This window comes from Scomber japonicus, chromosome 22 (assembly GCF_027409825.1).
Source record: "Scomber japonicus isolate fScoJap1 chromosome 22, fScoJap1.pri, whole genome shotgun sequence".
NCBI lineage: Eukaryota > Metazoa > Chordata > Actinopteri > Scombriformes > Scombridae > Scomber > Scomber japonicus.
This window is the reverse complement of record NC_070599.1, coordinates 6684060-6703095: the sequence shown is the minus strand read 5'-3', so window position 1 is coordinate 6703095 and position 19036 is coordinate 6684060. Positions and strand designations below refer to the sequence as shown.

General features: G+C 39.7%; 1 protein-coding gene across 15 annotated transcripts in view; it reads left to right on the top strand.

Annotated features, from left to right (window-relative positions):
- Positions 1 to 19036, top strand: part of nrxn2b (neurexin 2b) — a 592634-nt gene that overhangs the window by 222128 nt on the left and 351470 nt on the right. For all 15 annotated transcript variants that reach the window (XM_053343297.1, XM_053343296.1, XM_053343295.1 and 12 more), the window contains 3 exons: positions 7010 to 7171; positions 16032 to 16470; positions 18116 to 18499. In XM_053343297.1, coding sequence (XP_053199272.1) covers positions 7010 to 7171; positions 16032 to 16470; positions 18116 to 18499 — 985 coding nt within the window. The remainder of the gene's footprint in view (positions 1 to 7009; positions 7172 to 16031; positions 16471 to 18115; positions 18500 to 19036) is intronic.

Sequence of the window (19036 nt, the reverse complement as noted above, 5' to 3'; positions counted from 1 at the left end):
AGTCACCAAAACAGTACTCGCCCCACACTTCCCAAAATTCCCTCATGGCTTTACTAACCTAGGGATGTAGCTTCGTTCAACGCTCTATGATATTTTAGTTTACCAAACCATTTTCAAGGTGGTTATTTAATATTGAAAGACAGGAACATATCTTACAATAATTGCGTGGCCCCATACGTATGATCTGCCAGACACCTATTGAAGTCCACTGCTGGATGGGAAGCCTTTCTTTCTCTTTCTCTCCCGAGCATCCTGTTACCTGACGGGATGTTTCAGTGTGTATGACACGTTTCATGTTTGAGCCTTAACCTATAAAATGTAATGCATTAACTCCAAAATATAACACATTGTTTCTCCCTGTAAAAAGATCCTTGACAGTAATCAGATGTAGTGCCAACAAGGGTAAGTGATGCACTTTCAAGGTAAGCGCGCTGCCTCGTTTTTGCATGGTTTATGTCGTTAAGTATATAAAGGTACTGGTGTCTGTACTTGGTAAGGCTCTACTGTACGAGTTCACAAAGGCCAAAAATTGCTGACAAAGAAACTGGACTCAAAGCAAAGATTGTTGAAAATCATGACTGCCTTTGGGAAATGAAAAGGAGAACATCATCTATACTCTTGAATAGAAGATGTATGTACCGTGAGAGTGGGTGACTCGCACAAAGCTATTTTTCATTGTATGTGTTGAAAGGTTGACATAATATAGCTTCAAATACCATATAGTGTAAAATTCTTCATTTCCTTCTTTTCATATCGGGGTTATGGCTAGCATAAGCTTGAAGACTTGCTTTGATACTTCTACCTAGCCCCTTCAAAACCAGCTGGATTCTTTTCAATGCTTCTTTATGGAAGTAGTGGCTGCTGACCTTTTTTTTGTCCCTCACTCTTCATTTCTTTTTTTTATTCTATAGTCAGGGCTTAAATTACTACCATATTTATGAGCATTCTTCGTATGTAGAGAACTAGGGACTGTGTCCTATTGTGCTATTACTATAGTTACTATCACTGGCTGGCTACTCAGCAATATCTCAAATGTTCTTGCCTTCAGTGACAAACAGCTTGCCTGCAGTAAATCACAAATATGTACCATTGGTTAAAGAAACAAACACAGGACTACCCTGGCTGTGTGTGACTATGTGAGCTAAAACATTTAGACCATTTCAATATAGTATTGTGCTCTTTTTTTGTTATAATCTAAGCCTTAAACACTTGTACATGGACTGAAGTGATGCGTTCCATTGTTCTGATTGCAGATATATCTGTGGGCACTGTGGTTAAACTGTGGATGGGGTCATGAAAAATTATATCCTGATTAATAGTGGATGGTTCACAGATGGTGAAATAATACATCATTAATGAGAAAAAAATATTAATTGCATTCTCTAAAATGTGAGTAGACAGCTTTATTTTTCGCCAGGCATGAATTACTGACTCAACTAAGCAAGCTAACAATGGGGTATACTGAACAAGAAATATACAGACACTAATAACAATTATACAGGAGAGACTGACTGCATGGGTTATCAGGAACAGAAATGGGACTGCAACAAGCAGCATACATAACATGCTACATTAATATGAAACTGTATTGCAAAATAAACATTTACAATTACTGAAAGCAACATGTCTAAACTTTAAAGTAAATCATTTATTAAAACTTACAAGCTTATATCAACAGGGGCAGATTTAATAATCTGAGGGCCCCAGGCAAACTCTGTCTTGCTCTTAAAAAGTAAAGAAACAAAACTTTGATTTAGGGATGGTTTACATTCACTTCAGGGCAGGTATAATAGTAGTTTGGACAGTTCTGTGATGATGGTGGTAAAAAGTTAGTCTGGAGCCCTGGTATATAGTATAAAGTAATCTAGCTGCATCACCAAACATGTATTATTTACATTTGAGTGTGCAAAACATGAGTACTAAACATGGTTTCAGTGTATAGACGATCTGATTAGTCTTATCAATTCAACTACAGTGTTATTGTTTTTACTGTATTCAATAAGACTATTTAGTGTACTATATGTGTGATCAGTGTAATCCCCAGCACAGCTGGAATCATGTTGAACCTTGTTTATTTGATGAGAGGGGGATCTTCTTTACAGAGCCCTCAGTATCCAGCAGCCTGCAGTCATGGAGTCAGATATGGTTATTGAGCCAGTGACACGCTCAGCTGAGCACACTGCAGGACTCCACATAGAGAGCACTTCTAGTTCACCATGCACTGTATGTGAGCCCCATCATAAAAACTGCACTATTCTGCAGGCAGTTGCTATTTTATGAGAAACAAGCAGAGAAGTGAAAGATTGACTGAATAAAAAGTAGGTTAATAACATCACATAAGCTATGCCCCCACCACAGGCCTATTCAGACAGCCGCTTCAGCAGTTTGTGGATGGGTAAAATGAAATGTTTCTCACAGTTTGAACTTAGAACTGAGTCAATCCTTTCACAGTGTTCAGCTTTAAACAGCTTTGGTCTGTTTTCTAATGCATCTTGGACACACAGGTTCAGTACAGATCAGCCAGGTCTGTTTGGTTTCTGTGTTTACTGGGCTAAAGAAACATTTGATAAGCAGCTAAGAAAAGAAAACAACAGGTCTAACAGAAACAGCAAGTGAGATTTTAGTTAGATCATTGTTTTACTTGTACTGTCCTATTTAAATACTATTCATTTCCATGTTCATTGCTTGTTTAGGTACCTGTGAAAAGTGGAGCAAAGTCATATTTGTAAACATGTCTTTTTCTCAATTCTATTGATTTTAATATATCCAGAGGCATTATGTTCAAACGATGGAAAAAGCACAAAAAACAATGCTAGGAAAGTGTTAATGAGCCAGTTAGCATTATCCACATGTAGTATTTATAAGGTGTTGCTTAAGAGGAAGACTGTGATCACACAATTACAAAGAATTATTATCAGGCCACATTGTGCATTTGCCGAGGTCTGCTTTTCTTTCTCAGAAAAAAATCATCACAGATGCTTTCATGCTATAAACAGTGTGCTAAGCTGTCATTTTGTGTTAATGAAAAAATGGTGTAAGAAATACTTCCATACAAGCAGTTGTGGACAAATCGGATGTCCTTACTCTGGACAGCTTTAGTTCTATCACTTTGATTACTGTGAATATAGTCACAATCATGGAAACACAGACACAGGTGGTATTTCAGTTAGTGACCTGGATCCAACATTTCAGCCACCATTAATCTTACCTGTGAGCTATTATCATCATTAAGTGTAGGGAAATAACAGTGGGAGCTAATATTTGAAGTTCACCTCTGCAGATATTACCATGTCCTATCAAAGTGGAACTTTGCTTTAAAGTGACTTTATAGTGTCAGATTTACCTCCACTACTATCAGGTTAATAAGCTTATTCCAGGGATGGGAAAAAAGTATAATGAAACTGTAAATGGGTAATGTTCTTTCAGAATCATTCCCCAGCTGCAAGCTTCTCATATGGTTTCTCTAACACCTTAATAACATTAATAACACATTATCAAAATTAAATTGAAATGCATGTCATATAAATAACCCTACATGTGCATGTAGTGTGCTAACTGCAAATATTATGTAGCTTTGTTATAAAATCAATTGTACCCAATGAGCACATTCAAATGTTTTATATATGTTAATATTCAGGTCTTATGAAAGAAAGGCCCTCCTAATTTGCAGGATCTGTCCATATCTGCACTGGGTGACATGTTTTTTTGCCCCAAAGTTTATGATCACATTAGTTTGTTTAGCAATGGTTCCAAAGATTAATAACAACAATCACATTTTCAACCTCCAGGGACTATTTTCTTTTATGGCAGACACCACTGTGTGTATGCGTGGGGACACCGTTTAGTTTACAGTGCTTCACTGGCTTGTTGTGCTACATATCACAATCTTGACTTTTACTGAAGTCCTCTGAGAAGTAGTACAAAGTCAGTGTGACGGTGTGGCTCATTGATGTATCTTTAATAGTTTTTGGAAGTCTACAGCACAGTGGGGTACGATACATCAGACTTTGGATACACGCACAACACTTGCAAGTAGATCAGTTCATTGTTGGTTTGGCTCTGCACACAAGAAAAATATAATAAATCGCCAACCTTATCCGTTAATATTTAATTTGTTGGGGTTCATTTTTAGAAAGCTCAGTCTGCATTTTGCAGCAAACATTTTGAGATGGGGACACATGCAGATTTCCTTCATACTGTATGGCTTCCAGGCAGGCAGCACCAAGGTATTTCAACTAGCAACCTGTGATATCATCACCCTTTCTCTCCTCCAGCCAGTGATGCAACTGCTTGTAATGTTACTCAATGGGATGATTGTGCAGTCTGGTAGAAGCAAAAAACTAGTGAACTCTTCTGAATAATTACAAAGTTACCACAGAGGAAACACTTGGATATTTGTTTTGATTTTATTCATTTTTTGAACTAATAATGCATGTGCTTGTTTTGGATCTCTGACATATTGTCTCTGTGGGGTTTTTATTGTTTAGATCCAACCTCTGATCACACAGCGACTCGCTGAATATAAAATGATTGCCCCGAGCATTGTTTCCTTAATACTGCATGCATTAAAAGCTTTGAACTACTAAAGTGGTGTAATCTGGAATGATAGAGAGGGCAAGAGAAAGAAAGAGAGAACAAAAACATTGCTAATCTCTCCTTTTCCCTCTTGAACTGGGAACTTCATAGGTGTCTGGCAGCTACCCCGCACATCCATCCACAATAAAAATACCCTCCACAAAACATACGCTCCCGAAAACAAAGAGTCTAATGTTGCCATAAAATACGATGGTGTTCTTCAGCGTTTCAGAAACTTTACACATCTTTATCCTTTTACATCTCAAATCCTGTCCCATTACATTGAGAAGCGGTTATACCAAGGGCTTTGGCCAAAATGTTTTAAATGTATCACGAGACTTCCTTCCCCCTGTTCTTCTTGGTTTCTTAGCCACCAGTAAGGTCTCGCTCCTCACTTAAATGGCCCTACTGAAAGCCTCATCAGAGATCTCCAAAGACGACCCCAACACACCACCACTGTCAACCGCAGACTCTTCCTGCTGGATCCATCTGGCCAATATCCTCTTTCTCAATAAGTAGCAACAGCAGACATAAAAATGAGTTGCCCTGTTAATAAGGGAAGTACGGCAAATGAAATAAAAACATAAAACAAAGAAGTCAAAAGAAAATCGATGAGTACTCAGCTGGGGCGACTGATCTGTTGAGTGCAGTTGCTAAGGTTTCTTTTTAGCCCTCTGTTTTAGAATGTTTCTATATATTCCGCTTTTATATATAGAAATTAATGTTTTGTGTATTATTTAAAAAGCAATCTTATCAATACCACACTAAAGGAACTTGTCTGTAGATTCAACGTGCAAAGAAATCCCCACATCCATAATCACATTGCAAATGAGCAAAATATAAAGTTGAACCTGAGATGAAATGAAGGTTGTAGTTTGCGCTAGCATCACTTTTGAGCATGCAAAGATAATGAAATAACAGATGGTGGTGTACACGGCTCCCTGCAGAGCTGTATTCATGCTGTGTACACTTATGCAGAATAACAGATGTTGAATCAGAGACTGGAGTGCCTCACTTTTGCCCAGGCCAGCTCTATTAGAATAATTAGACAATAAATTGGTCACTAACTGCAAAAGTCTCTCCCAACTCAAACAGCATGGTTTGGCAGGGTTGTTTTGTATCACAGCATAGCTGATAGCAAATACAGCCATGATGTAATACAATTAGCCAAATTGTACTTATTAGCATTTTCAACAAGCACTGGAATTTGTCACATTGTAATGAGTATAATGTAAAAAGACAAAGTTTATATTTGTGATGACAACTTAAAAGGAGGAAATACTTATGCTCCTTTGAGATGCATTCTAATTTCAACTCAGTATATCTCATGTCTCATTCTTATTCATTCTTCAGGTCCTCTTTGAACTGACAAGGTAGTGACTGGTATTACATATAAAACAGTTGCTTCACCTCAGTTTGTAAGGCCTAGTGTTATATCAGTACATGGGTAGTAACTACACATGCTGGTGTAATTTAGGTTAAAACTCTGTTTGATCCGGTCATGTTCCACTAGTACTGAGACTTAATATTAAAGATATCAAAACACCATTTGAGCTCAGAAGGAAGCAAAAAAGACAGCAATCTCACAGAAAAGCCTAGGGGAGCCTTAAAAATCAACCGCTTTTTGCATCGTATCATATTATTAATTTATTTATTTTTGGGAGCATAACAGTCGTGTTCCTGCACTTTAGTCCACACTATCTTATACTATCAGCTTGCAGCTCTGTGTTTGATTCCACTTGATGCTTTCTGCTCTGCAAGTGATCAAACACTCAGCTCAGAATGTGTAACCTTGCACTAAAGACACGACTTGAGGCAATTAAATATTGAAAAGGAAGTTATTTTGACTGGGAGTTCCTTGGATGAGGACTGGCTCTGCAAAGGAATGTGGAAGAATAACTATGTCAGTCATAGGGAAAGCTCATTTGATATTTAAAAAAAAATCCCTGTAAGATATTTGTACTCATGAAAACATTGATTCAGTGTGTTTGGTTTAGATAGCTGTGATAGTTACTTTATGGCATGCTAACAAAATAAGGCTTTTTATTACTTGTATTTTTTTAAAGTTATCTATTCTGTACACTAAATCCAGTTTAGGCTACAGTTAACGGCTTCTTTTGCTGTATGTCTATCGCAGCCATCAATAATACAGTGAGCACAGCACCATTACATTGGTTGACTTTTAGCAACTGCACTCTAGAGTGAAAGCCCCCAGTCTGACTGGCACCAAAAGCTACCAAGCAAGCGATACCATGTAGGGGTTGGCCCAGCCTATCACTGATGTTTAATCCTCTTTCTTCCTTGTTTTTCTCCTCATTTTTCTAATTTCTCTCTTCTCTCTTCATTCTGTATTTCTTTCTATCCCTGCTGTATTTCTCTCTCCCTATCTCTTTGTCTTCTTTCATCTGTCTCTTTTGGGCCATGCCTATGCCAGGTGACCATCTCAGTTGATGGTATATTGACCACCACTGGCTACACCCAGGAAGATTACACCATGTTGGGTTCTGATGACTTCTTCTACATCGGAGGGAGCCCCAACACTGCCGATCTGCCTGGATCACCGGTCAGCAACAACTTCATGGGCTGCCTCAGAGATGTGAGTGACTCTGTGTGATTATGTAATGTTTAATGTTGTGAATATATATTGTATGTTGCTGGTTCAACATGCCACTATATACGGCTTTATACAGTATCCTTGATTCAAGCTGGCAGTTTGCTTGCTGTTAAAATAAATTCACTGCACCTGCTCACTCACAACATTTTCTAACCATAAGTGTGTGATAAGTTTATAATATTGCAGACACTGAGAAACTGTTCATATTTTCTGTCAGCTGATTACTTGTTTTCATCAGTCCAGTGTGTAGGATTGAGTGGCATCTAGCAGCAAGGTTGCAGATTACAGTCAACTAAGCAAAAAACTTGAAAGGCCCTCTCTAGATCCAGCATTTGGTTTGTCCATTCTGGGCCACTGTAGAAACATGGTAGTGCAGCAAGGGGGCCTCAATGGATAATAATAATGATAATAATAATAATAATAATAATACATTTTATGTATAAAGCACTTTACATTTGCAAAGCAAAACAGCTCCCTTGGTACAGTAGATGTAAAGGGCTCATTTCTAAGGTAATGAAAAGACAATGATTCTTATTCTCAGGTGACCATACACACTTATGAATATTATGTTCTATTTCCGTAGCTGCCACTAAATTCTACACACTTGTCCTTTAAAAGATGTTTCTAAACTCTGGGTAAATATTTTCTGTTCCAAGCAAAATCAATTGCAATGGGGAACAAATGGTACAATTATTTCAAAGTTTCAATGAGAAAATAGAACATCCAACTGTGGTATACTGTAGCATCATTCTCACACATGCTCATGCTAACACATTTTTGTTGACACAGTCACTTGAGAATCATCAGTCTGTGCAGGCATAACTCCCGTATGTGAGAGTAGGAGGTGTCAGACATACAATATCCTGACTTCCTTTCAAGTTTCTCCCTTCTGAACATACTGCTAACCAAACATACCCACAGGAAAAGCACTCACCACAGTGGGCTGGGCTGAAGAAAATCAAAAAGACACATATTGACATTTATGTACATAGCCATGCCAGTATACACATACTGTACTAATACACAGTCACATGGTGGTCATGGATGGATATGTAGGGGACAGTTGTCTCATAAAAAGCTTTATTTCTTCAATTTTGGCTAAAAAAAGGACTTATTTTCACTATGGCTTTATTTCACTGTTTAACAAGCTGTCAAGAGGACCAATCACAGCTTAAAGCATTATGCCCTTGTAAATGTAATGACTTGTATAGAGGCGACGCAACATGGTGCCTTCGCATTTCCTCATAAAACCACGCTGATTGAATAAGTAATTACTTTTGCCATCACTTTTAATGGATCGCACAGTAATCGCCCTATCTCTAACTTAATTATGCCTGTAGAATTACATTTTCATTATTTGGGTTGCTATCGGAAGGATCCCCAGTGGGTCTTAAACTTCCCAAGGCATTTAACTATCCTCTCTCTCATCAAGACAAGGCAGGATTTACAGTCAACGTACAGACACAGCAAAGATGGGGGGTGGGGTGGGGTATGAACAGTAGGAAGGTAAAAAGACAACTGTTGGAGCTAACGGCAACAAATAGAGGTGAAAGTGGAGAATCAAAGTGTGGGGAATGGAAAATCAGAGCAGATGGTTGGAGAGCAGAGCATTTAAGACTCTGTCAGACAGACTGATTGATCTCCCAATAAATACCAAAACGAGAGAAGATGCTGCACAGAGAAGATTGGGGGGAAAAAATAGCTGGAATTAAGAGCACACACTGAATAGGTGTAGTATTGAAATGAGAACGTTTCAAATAATAATGGGGTGGCATTTATCAGCAGACGATTTCAATGGATCACAGAGTGCAGACGAAAGAAAAGAAAAGAAAAATAAATGAAAAGTGATAGTTTTGAGGCAGAGGGTGAGTGGGAGGGGGAAAAAAACCAGAGAGAAGACTGTAAACATCAGACATCAGCATTCATGTTTGACCTTCTGCAAAGGGCTGCATTTTTCAGTTAGCAGCTTGGGTTTGGGTCAGCACTGCAAAACATGTCTGCGAATCTCAAGAATCTTAAAATCTTGTTTTCCTCAGATCAATGGAAACCGTTTGCTGGCAGCATTAGGCAGTTACTCTGAATTCGTATGGGCCTGTTGTATATTAGATAGATCATTTTAAAGATTCCCATAGTGCACTGTTGACTGTTGAGGTGTGTGTATAGCCAAAGTGAACATCGTTTATACAATACAACTCTCAGATTAGCACTGAAGCAAATAAAAGCATCATGGATGTCTCATTTTCTGAGTGCAATTGTTATGCTCATTTTTGTGCCATTTTTGGACTACTCTAGTCATTGCCCTTGAGAACATCATGACCTTAAAACTAGAGATGTTTCCAGGCACTGCAATGGAGCGGATTATGAATTTACCCATGAGGATCAACACAAATATAACAAGTGAATATGTTCTGTATGTTACTCCATTTCAGGCATTTTTTCACTTCAAGTAATAAACTTAAGACTTAATACCAGTCCCTGTAGTATAAAAAAAATCAAATATATAATATTGGATCCAAACTTGAGCTTACTAGAAGTTTTCACTGGTCGTTTGAGTCATACAAACTCAAGTTTTCAGCTGCAGTCAAGCTCTAATGAGCATATCCGCTGAACTGAAGCTAGAAAGGTAACCACGTAGAAAGGCTCTAAGAAGACCCGCAATGAAGTATGACTCAAAGCACCAGGTAGAGTAGTAGTGTCTGAAAGTAAAGAGGAAAGTGAGTAGTTGTGTGGGGGGGTCGGTGGGGGGGGGTAGACAGCAGTGTGTTTCATCCTGTGCTAGTTCAGTGGCACAGCTTGGATTATCAGTGGTGTTATGGTCCGGGGCAAGGCTTTCATGCCGCCACCGTGGTCAAACGCCTTTGATACGCTTGGCCATCACCCTCCAGGCAGCAGGAATCCAAAGAAGGAGCACAGCAGAAGAAGAGTGAAAAAGCACCAAAAAGACGCACTGAAACCCTTTGCTCTGTGTCTGTGTGTGTGTGTGTGTGTGTGTGTGTGTGTGTGCGTGTATTCAAAGTCACCCACATGCTATGATCATACACTGTGTGATGTGTGTGTTTCTAGGCTCCCAGTCAGAGTGGTGGGGTGTGAAATCAGGTCTCCATGCTCCTCAGCCCCCCCAGTCTTGTTTCCACAGATTCCGCTCTTCTTCTACGTGTCACCATCTGTCTCTCCCACCGCAAACCACCGCCTCTCCATCTCTCTCCCAGACAGTGACCTTGCTATCGCCCATTTCACACTCGCTCCCTCCATCTCAGTCTCTCTCCCCCTTCTTGCTTTGTATCCCTCAATCCTCCCCAGTCCCCACCTCTCTCATCACCTCTCTATGCTTCTCATCTTCCCTTTCTCGGGGGCAGTTTTGTGTAATTAAGTCCATGGTAGCGCTGTTGGTACGCCAGCTTTGCCATCCTGACGGCCAAATTAAAAATTGATTTCTTCGACTGATTCCATGCACTGGATGAATGCTCTCGCCCTCCTCCTTGCCCTCACTCTCTTTCACTCCCTCTCCCTTCCTGCCCTCCCAACTTCATATTGATGTTCTATCTCTAGCCTCTTTCCAGTCTCACCTTTGTTGCACAATAAAATTTTCTGGCGTCACCTGTCACCCTGACTCAAACTCCACCTCCCTCAAGTCCATATTCATTTGAGACTTTGTAGCTGTTACTTTGCCCTTTTCAGCTGTGCTTCCTTATCATCAAGTCAACAGTAATCAATACCATGTGGTAATGCTTAGCATAGAGGATAAACTGCCAGTAATTGTCACATAAGTCGATAAATATATAGAATGTGTTGAATTACTTCATTTTAACACCTTGACGAATTGATTAGTGGATTGTCTATGAATCGGGCGCATCCCTCGTGCAAAAGTAGGCACATATTGCTTGGTAGCATTCAGAATTCTAAGTGCATCAGGAAAAAGTGATTATTTTTGTACTGCTGACCTGCAGGGTTTTAGATTTGCAGAGTTTCTCAATGACAAAACAAATCAATTGAGTCACCCCTGAGGAAGGATTTGGCGATATGTTACCTGTGTTTGTGCTTTTTCACCGTTCTCACAGATACAAAGTCCACGTCCGGGGCCTCAAACTGTCAGATTTGTAGGGAAAAAAAATCCCTGAGGTTAATAAAAAAAAAACAACCCTTGGCTCTGCTACCAAAGTCAATGAATCCTTAAGTCAGAAGCGATGATCAAATTGAAACGGGACGAAAACTGTGTTGTTAGACATTATTAACTCTGTTCAAGATTTCCACGTATTTTAAACTTTTGACAGCAGGCCTTTTATTTGTGGACATAGCAAGCTTCTCTACAGTTGGCAATTTGGTTGTTAGATGAGCTTGCAAGACCTCCCAATATTGAAGAGGGCATATTACAAAATATCTCTATAAAGCAAGACAGCCTCAAGGGTCTGAAGATATTAAAGAAGCTGAGTCAGCACATGCATTTATAAAGAACCTGTCCCTGACTGAGGACAGGTTATCTGGGTCCTTTGCTTTACAAGGACACAAATGATTTGATACAGCTCTCAGAGTCTGTCTTCCTTGCCTCACACTGTTTGGTGCCCCCACGCATACCTCTGTCCCTCACTCACACACATCTTTCTCTCATTTTTCATCCACAGCCATCTTCTCCTGTCTCTCTTCCTGCTGAACATCTCTCCCTAATATTCTTCCTCCGTCTTTTTACCTGATTAGTGACTGAGAAATACAGCGTTTGTTTTTTGTCTTACCCTTGTTGTTCACACACTAAAAAATGGACACACACACTAAAGCAAACAAACACTTAAATGTGTACATATGAACTAAATTGCCCCAATAATAACAGATTTGTTTACCATGTACCACCTGACATCTAAGCCTCAGAAAAAATCCTCCACTCGTTGGGGGATCACAACCCATCAATAGCCAATCACACTGGACGTTAAAGCAAGTCCACTGCCTTCATTGTTGTTTTAAGCGGTGACACATTGGATTGCACTAAATCCCCCTGAAATTGCAAGTCTTGACATCAATGACATACTGAATGCTGACATGATAATCTGTCATTGTGCTGATGACATCCCATCTCTGCCTCATTAGCTAGTTTGAGCACATTTATGACTAAGAAACCAGAAAAACTCAGAGAAATGTATTGTTTGGAGTTAATTAGTATTTTAAAGACACACTGTAGCTCCAGATGCAGCTAATGCTGGTCTTCATGTAGATATGGGCTGTTTACTGACTTCATTATAGACACATGTCAAAACTTAAGATTTACACTTTAAGTCTAAATCCCAGATAGTGGCTCTGAGTCCCTAATCACCAATTTATCTATTACATTGTGTTATTTCTATTTCTATTTTCACAGTTGCTGATTTACTGTTAGAGGAACGATCATAATATGTTATTGCCAAAAAATAATCTTGATATATATATATTTTTTAACAAGTGGCAAATCATTGCTGGATGGTGTAGCTAAGTAAAGGTCATTTGGTCACAGGAAACAGTATTATTTTTCATGTAGGAAATAAGACTATCCACAGCAAATTAAATAGCAGTCTGGTCAGTAGTTTTGTAATAATAAACTTTATTTATAGAGCTCTTTAATTTATCAGGCAACCACAATAAATAAGATAAAATGGGATTAAAACACTGAGGTTGAAATGACTAAATAAATTTGATAAATAAAACGGAGCCTAATTCCAAATAAACTACAATCTAAGTAAGCTGCATGATGAAAGTGTACTGTGAGAAGCCATTTAAAGTGGATCCACAGCTCCATTGTCTCCATCGTCTTGGGGTGTTAACATTAAAGGTTCAGTCATTCGTAGTCTTAAGCTTTGACTCTGCTCTTGCTAAGAGGCCACTGCTCGAATATTTCAATTTACAAAAAGGTTCGTATGGACCTTTAACACTTCAGTGATTTAAAAGTTATCAGGAGGCAGCCAGTGTAGAGAGGCTAAAATAGGTGTCATGTGATCCCATCTCTTGGTTCTAGTTAAAAGCCTTGTGGCTGACATTTGTACAGCCTGTAGCCTGACTAATCCTTTCCAGATAAGACTAATAGAAAATACATTGCAGTAATCAAGTGTTATGTTGTCATTAATATAAATATTAATGAAGAAACACTTTAACCTAACCAGTGTAATTAGGTATGATCTTCTTGGAGACAGAAATATTGACATACATCTTATATCAATCACATCAATGCTTGACAGGATAATTGGTCTGGACCGAAATGATAAATTGATCTATTGACAGCACCTTTCAAAACAGATATGAATTATCATGTTTGATGTAGCTGTTATTGTACTGACTAGGAATAAGTCTACAAAATAACTTTTACAAACTATTTAGCTGAGACCTGAGCTTAGACTTTGGATGGAAATCAAACTCTGTCATTAGTAATATTGCAAACATGTACAGTTTGTCTCCATATTTATTCCCAGCCTCATCTTTTCCCCACATGTTCTATGATCCTTTGTAAAAAAAAAAAAAAAATAGCAGTACACCAGAAATAGAGCAGTATGGGGAAACAAAAATAAATACCTGAAAATAAAATTAAAATAAATCCTCTCTTTCCTCCCACTGCCTTTTCTATCTTTCACCTACCTCTCTTTTTTTTTTTTTTTTTTCTAACACCTTAAGCCAGGCAAGCTCACATCTTATTAGCTGCCAGTTTTAGCGTTATCACAGCTAATTACTAAGACTAATCTCCACTAATGACGACATTATGGGGTGTACAGTACATGTGGCAGCGTGACCAGAGTAGAAGATAACCAAAAGGAGGCTTAAGTTCAAGAATATCCCAGCATATCTGTGTTCCTGTAGTGAATTATGTGCCTCTGCGTAGGTGTGCTGTTTGCAGAGAGAGAGAGAGAGAGAGAGAGAGAGAGAGAGAGAGAGAGAGAGAGAGAGAGAGAGAGAGAGAGAGAGAGAGAGAGAGAGAGAGAGAGAGAGAGAGAGAGAGAGAGAGAGAGAGAGAGAGAGAGAGAGAGAGAGAGAGAGAGAGAGAGAGAGAGAGAGAGATATATTGTGTTTGCATGCATGTGAACAAATACTGTAAGATTGGAAGGCATTTGAAAGAGATACTGCAAAAGACAGTGAGGAATGATGACAGCAGTGTGGTGAAATTAGATGAAAAAGCCAATACAGTGAAGCACATCACACATGACAAACCTGTCAGTGTTGCAAAGATAATGGTGAGTTAATCCAAAATACTAATTTAGCATCTAACTGCGTTTGTTTGCAGGTGTAATTAAACTAGTTATGACTTATGTAAGAGGCAAGATGGAGATAGACAAAAGTATCCCATCAAAAGATCCAGATATCAAAGTTATCCCTAGCTTTACTTTCAAATTGAATCCTGACAAAAAAGTATTGGCAACTTCATGCTTACTGTTATCTATATTAGCTGTTGATTTTTAGTCTACCTAAAGGAATTAAAACCAATGGCTATATGGGAGTTTTATCAATTTAAAATTGTACAGTATGAATTGAAAATTGTGTGCACTAATATCAATTAGCACAGTTTGTATTTAACAGGCTAAATCATGGAAAAGTACTAATATGGCCCTTGGATGCATTTTATCAAAGGAAGTGTGTAAAGCTCCAATCACAATGTGCAAGTTGGTCTTCTGTGTGTTTGCTCAGCGTCACATCAACAGAAACGTGTCTGTTGTTGCAATCAAACCCTAAGACTTTACAATAACAGAACAATCTCCTTCACCTCCAAACTGCAGCATCAGAAGAAAACAAAGACAGAAATGCGAAGAAGGCTTTATTTACTTTTTTTTCTCCATTACCTGTCAGAGAGTATATATGTGTCTGCGAGAGAGAGAGTGAAGAGGAGCTACAATCAGGAGAGAAAACACACAGGCAAACATGAAGACCTCAGCTGCTTCACACTATTACCTTGAGGATGGCCTCTCAGAAAGCTGTCTACAGAGTGTTCAACAAATAAAAGGAGAACTAAAACTATGAAAGACAAGGATAATTTACTTTGCTTTTAGCACTTAATCCATTATGAATGCACACAGTGAGGCATAGACGCACACTTTGAGCTGAAACAATAGAGCCGTATTTCATCAAAGGCTGTCGGAGACATTTGCATTAAGGCTCTAGGCAACATTCCCTTCTCCCTGCGTCTGGATATCCCCCGGAGCCTTTTCATTTTTCCCTTTATTGTACATACTGTATATACTGACATTTCTGAGCTAAATTTTTTTACAACAACAAATAGTTTTTATGCTTTATGGATTTGACTAAGAGTTGGAAGTTTATACAGTAGTGATCAGAGCTTGATGCTCAGAGAGCATGATGTGGACCCACACAATCCCAGCACGCCCAGACATCAGTGAAATCAATGAAAGCCTGCCCTGGGCAACTTCGTGGCCCCAAGTGGATGTTCGGTGTTTGAATTTTTCAAAGTGTGAAGGACTTTCTTAGTAAATCATGTAACGTCAGTAAACTGAGCACTCCTCTGACCCAAATTTCTTGTTCGGGGATTGTGGGCTGGAGATGTAAAAGCTGCTTTTGTAGCATGTTGAAGTTCTCAGTCATGTATTTCATTCATGTTTTGATTTATCATTTCCCTACGCTGACAAGTTTTCCCAGCAGCCACTATAACTGACACTTGAAATTAATTTGGGCAATTAGGATGCATCTGCAGCCTCTGAGTTTTGTGGACAGAATGTGTTTTTCTGTTGGCAGCTGCATTTTCTGTTTTTAGGCTATATCAAAGTTCACAAATTCTATATGGTGTATTTGATCCCACAGTCACATGTTACCGCCACTGTTTTAGAGAGCAGGCATGGACAACAGAATTATAACCTGGTAACCTTTCGCTCTGTTCTCTGCTCTCCAGGTGGTGTACAAGAACAACGACTTTAAGCTGGAGCTGTCACGGCTTGCCATCGAGCGTGACCCTAAAATCACCCTGAATGGTGACCTTGTGTTCCGTTGCGAAGACGTGGCAGCCCTGGACCCCGTCACCTTCGAGACCGCCGAGTCCTACATCTCCCTGCCCAAGTGGAACACCAAGAAAACGGGGTCCATCTCTTTCGACTTCCGCACCACAGAGCCCAGCGGCCTCCTGCTGTTCAGCCACGGTCGCCCTCAGGGTCCCAAAGAGCAGAAACCCGGGAGAGAGTTGAAAACAGATTACTTTGCCATGGAGCTGCTGGACGGGTATTTGTACCTGCTGATCGATATGGGCTCAGGAAAAACAAAGCTGAAGGCCAGCAACAAAAAGGTCAATGACGGAGAATGGTGTCATGTGGATTTCCAGAGGGAAGGGAGGAAAGGTGAGGAGTACTTTAAACTCAGATAATATTGAGACTGACAACTGTTCAAGAGGTTGACTGAGCATGTGACCTTCTTTTATCGCAGTGTTGTTGGAGTAGTTATTCACATTTCTCAGCCACATATTTGAAGCCAGTCTAGCTGTTGGTTTTTTAACATGAAGAGGCATGTCCATGTCAGTGAGATATTTGCTACTTTTGATTGGTGTTGTTTCATTGCAAGATTCAATATCCTCACAGTTAGTTCTAGGTCAGATAATCATGAGCTTCTATAGGCTATTTACTGACCTACAAAAGAGATGTGTTCATTATCTAAGGATAACACCAGTATTATTCTGCCTGGTGGTCATCATGAAAGATAAAACATAAATATATAAATAAATTGATAACAAAATTGAAATAAAGTGAAATCATACCGTGCCTCAAACTTTACCTTTACCTTTAATTTGAATTTCATCCAGTCTACTCTTTTGTTGTGTTATGAAAATACCTTTTGTCTGTTTGTTTTTCTGTGCTGTTGTTGTTCTGCACACAACTGAAAATACAAAGTATTAAAAAAACAAAGAAAAAAAACCTTTAACAAATCACAGCACCGTCTGTCATGCGCTGACTATTATCTGCAGCTTCAAAATTGCTTTTCAAATTGCTAGCTACTGTAGCTAGCTCCTCAATGTTTTACAAACCACAAATGTGCCCTTGGTCTAAACATGCAATTATTCTTAAACTGTTCACATCTTTCCCTGACTTTCATTGTGTTTTGTAGCTTACTTAGGCAGCAGATAGGAGCTGCTCACTGGATAATGGCAACTTAAGAAAAGTGAATTGACTCTTAAAAAACAGTCTAGCTCCTCATGCATATGAAGCCAAAGCTAAGAATGTTGCAAGTACAATTAATAACACATGTAGTGTTATGTATTAGTAATGACTTTATTTTTCATACCTCTGTGTTCGCTAGTGATATCTCTGCCCACATGTGGGCGCAAACAGGAGCATCTGCATGCTTGAGTATGTGCTGTCTGATGAATGATCTGTAGGTGGCCAAGCACCTTGAATATTATATCTCCCCCTAATGGTGTGTTATAATGAGGAAGCGAGTGTATATGTGTGTGTGTGTGTGTGCATGTGATCTCACTGCTACTCCTGCTGTAATTGGCTTTTAATAGAAAATTAAGACGGAGTCGTTAATCACGGAAAGAGAGAGGGCTTTTTGTTTCACTCACTCCCTGCTGCATTCTGCTTCCCTTCTCCTCCATTTAGCCTATTACAGACACATTAGACTCTCTCTCTCTCTCTCTCTCTCTCTCTCTCTCTCTCTCTCTCTCTCTCTCTCTCTCTCTCTCTCTCTCTCTCTCTCTCTCTCTCTCTCACACACACACACACACTACTATTCTCTCTGTCTCATGTCCATCCCTCTGTCTGTGTTCTGTGCCCTCCCAACCATTCACTCACTCACTCCCATAACCACACACATCAATCATGTGTCCCTCTAACACACACGTACATGTGAGCCACACCCCATATGTATTTACACAGCTGTGGTCAGACTAACATATCCATTTGTCAATATGTCTGGAATACATTATAATTTTTTAATAACAATTAGAATATCAGCCAGTTCATATTACACTTTGTTGTTTCTGTCTTGTAGGATCCATCTCAGTCAACAGCCGCAGCATGCCCTTCAGCTCCCCAGAGGGCAGTGAGATCCTGGACCTTGACAGTGATATGTACCTGGGTGGGCTGCCGGAATCAAAGTCAGATCTCATTCTGCCACCTGAGGTTTGGACAGCGCTACTCAACTACGGCTATGTAGGCTGTGTCCGCGACCTCTTCATAGACGGCAAAAGCCGTGATGTCCGCCGTCTGGCTGAGATCCAGAGTGCGCTGGGTGTCAGCAGTTTCTGCACCCGTGAGCTGCAGAAGCGGTGCAGCAGTGCCCCCTGTGGCAACACAGGTCTGTGCAAAGAGGGCTGGAACCGCTACATTTGTGATTGCACCGGCACCGGATACCTGGGAACCAACTGTGAGATAGGTAAGGAGGGTGGTGGTGGAGAGACGTCTGTCTGTGCTCTAGACCTGATCATACATTGTTTGCAATAGCACACATCATTCAAAACCAGGCATAAACAAGCAAAAAACACATTCAAATAATTGAAACACTATACACTACAGTATTTATATGTGCAAGGGAAATCACAGATGGTCCCAACATGACACAATGTAATGTTGCTAAATCTTAAATGTTGTACAATCCAGCCAATGAACCAAAGCACAAAAACAAGTGTAGAATGAACATTTCAACACATTTGACAATGTGTTGCTTTGTGTTTTACACAACCATGCAGCTGCTGTATAGTAGGAGGAAAAGCTCCATAGGGACCTATGTATGAACCAAATGCCACCCGAGGGTGGATGGCATTGGGTCCCTTCAGTTGGGAGGGGGGAGTCAAGGCTAAATGACTGAGAAGCTGGCAGCAGTGTGGCAGAGCAGCCAGGCCTACTGCTGCCATCTGTGACAGTCACGCAAACCCAGGTGGCGCATACGCCATCGCAATGCGAGGTGGGCCAG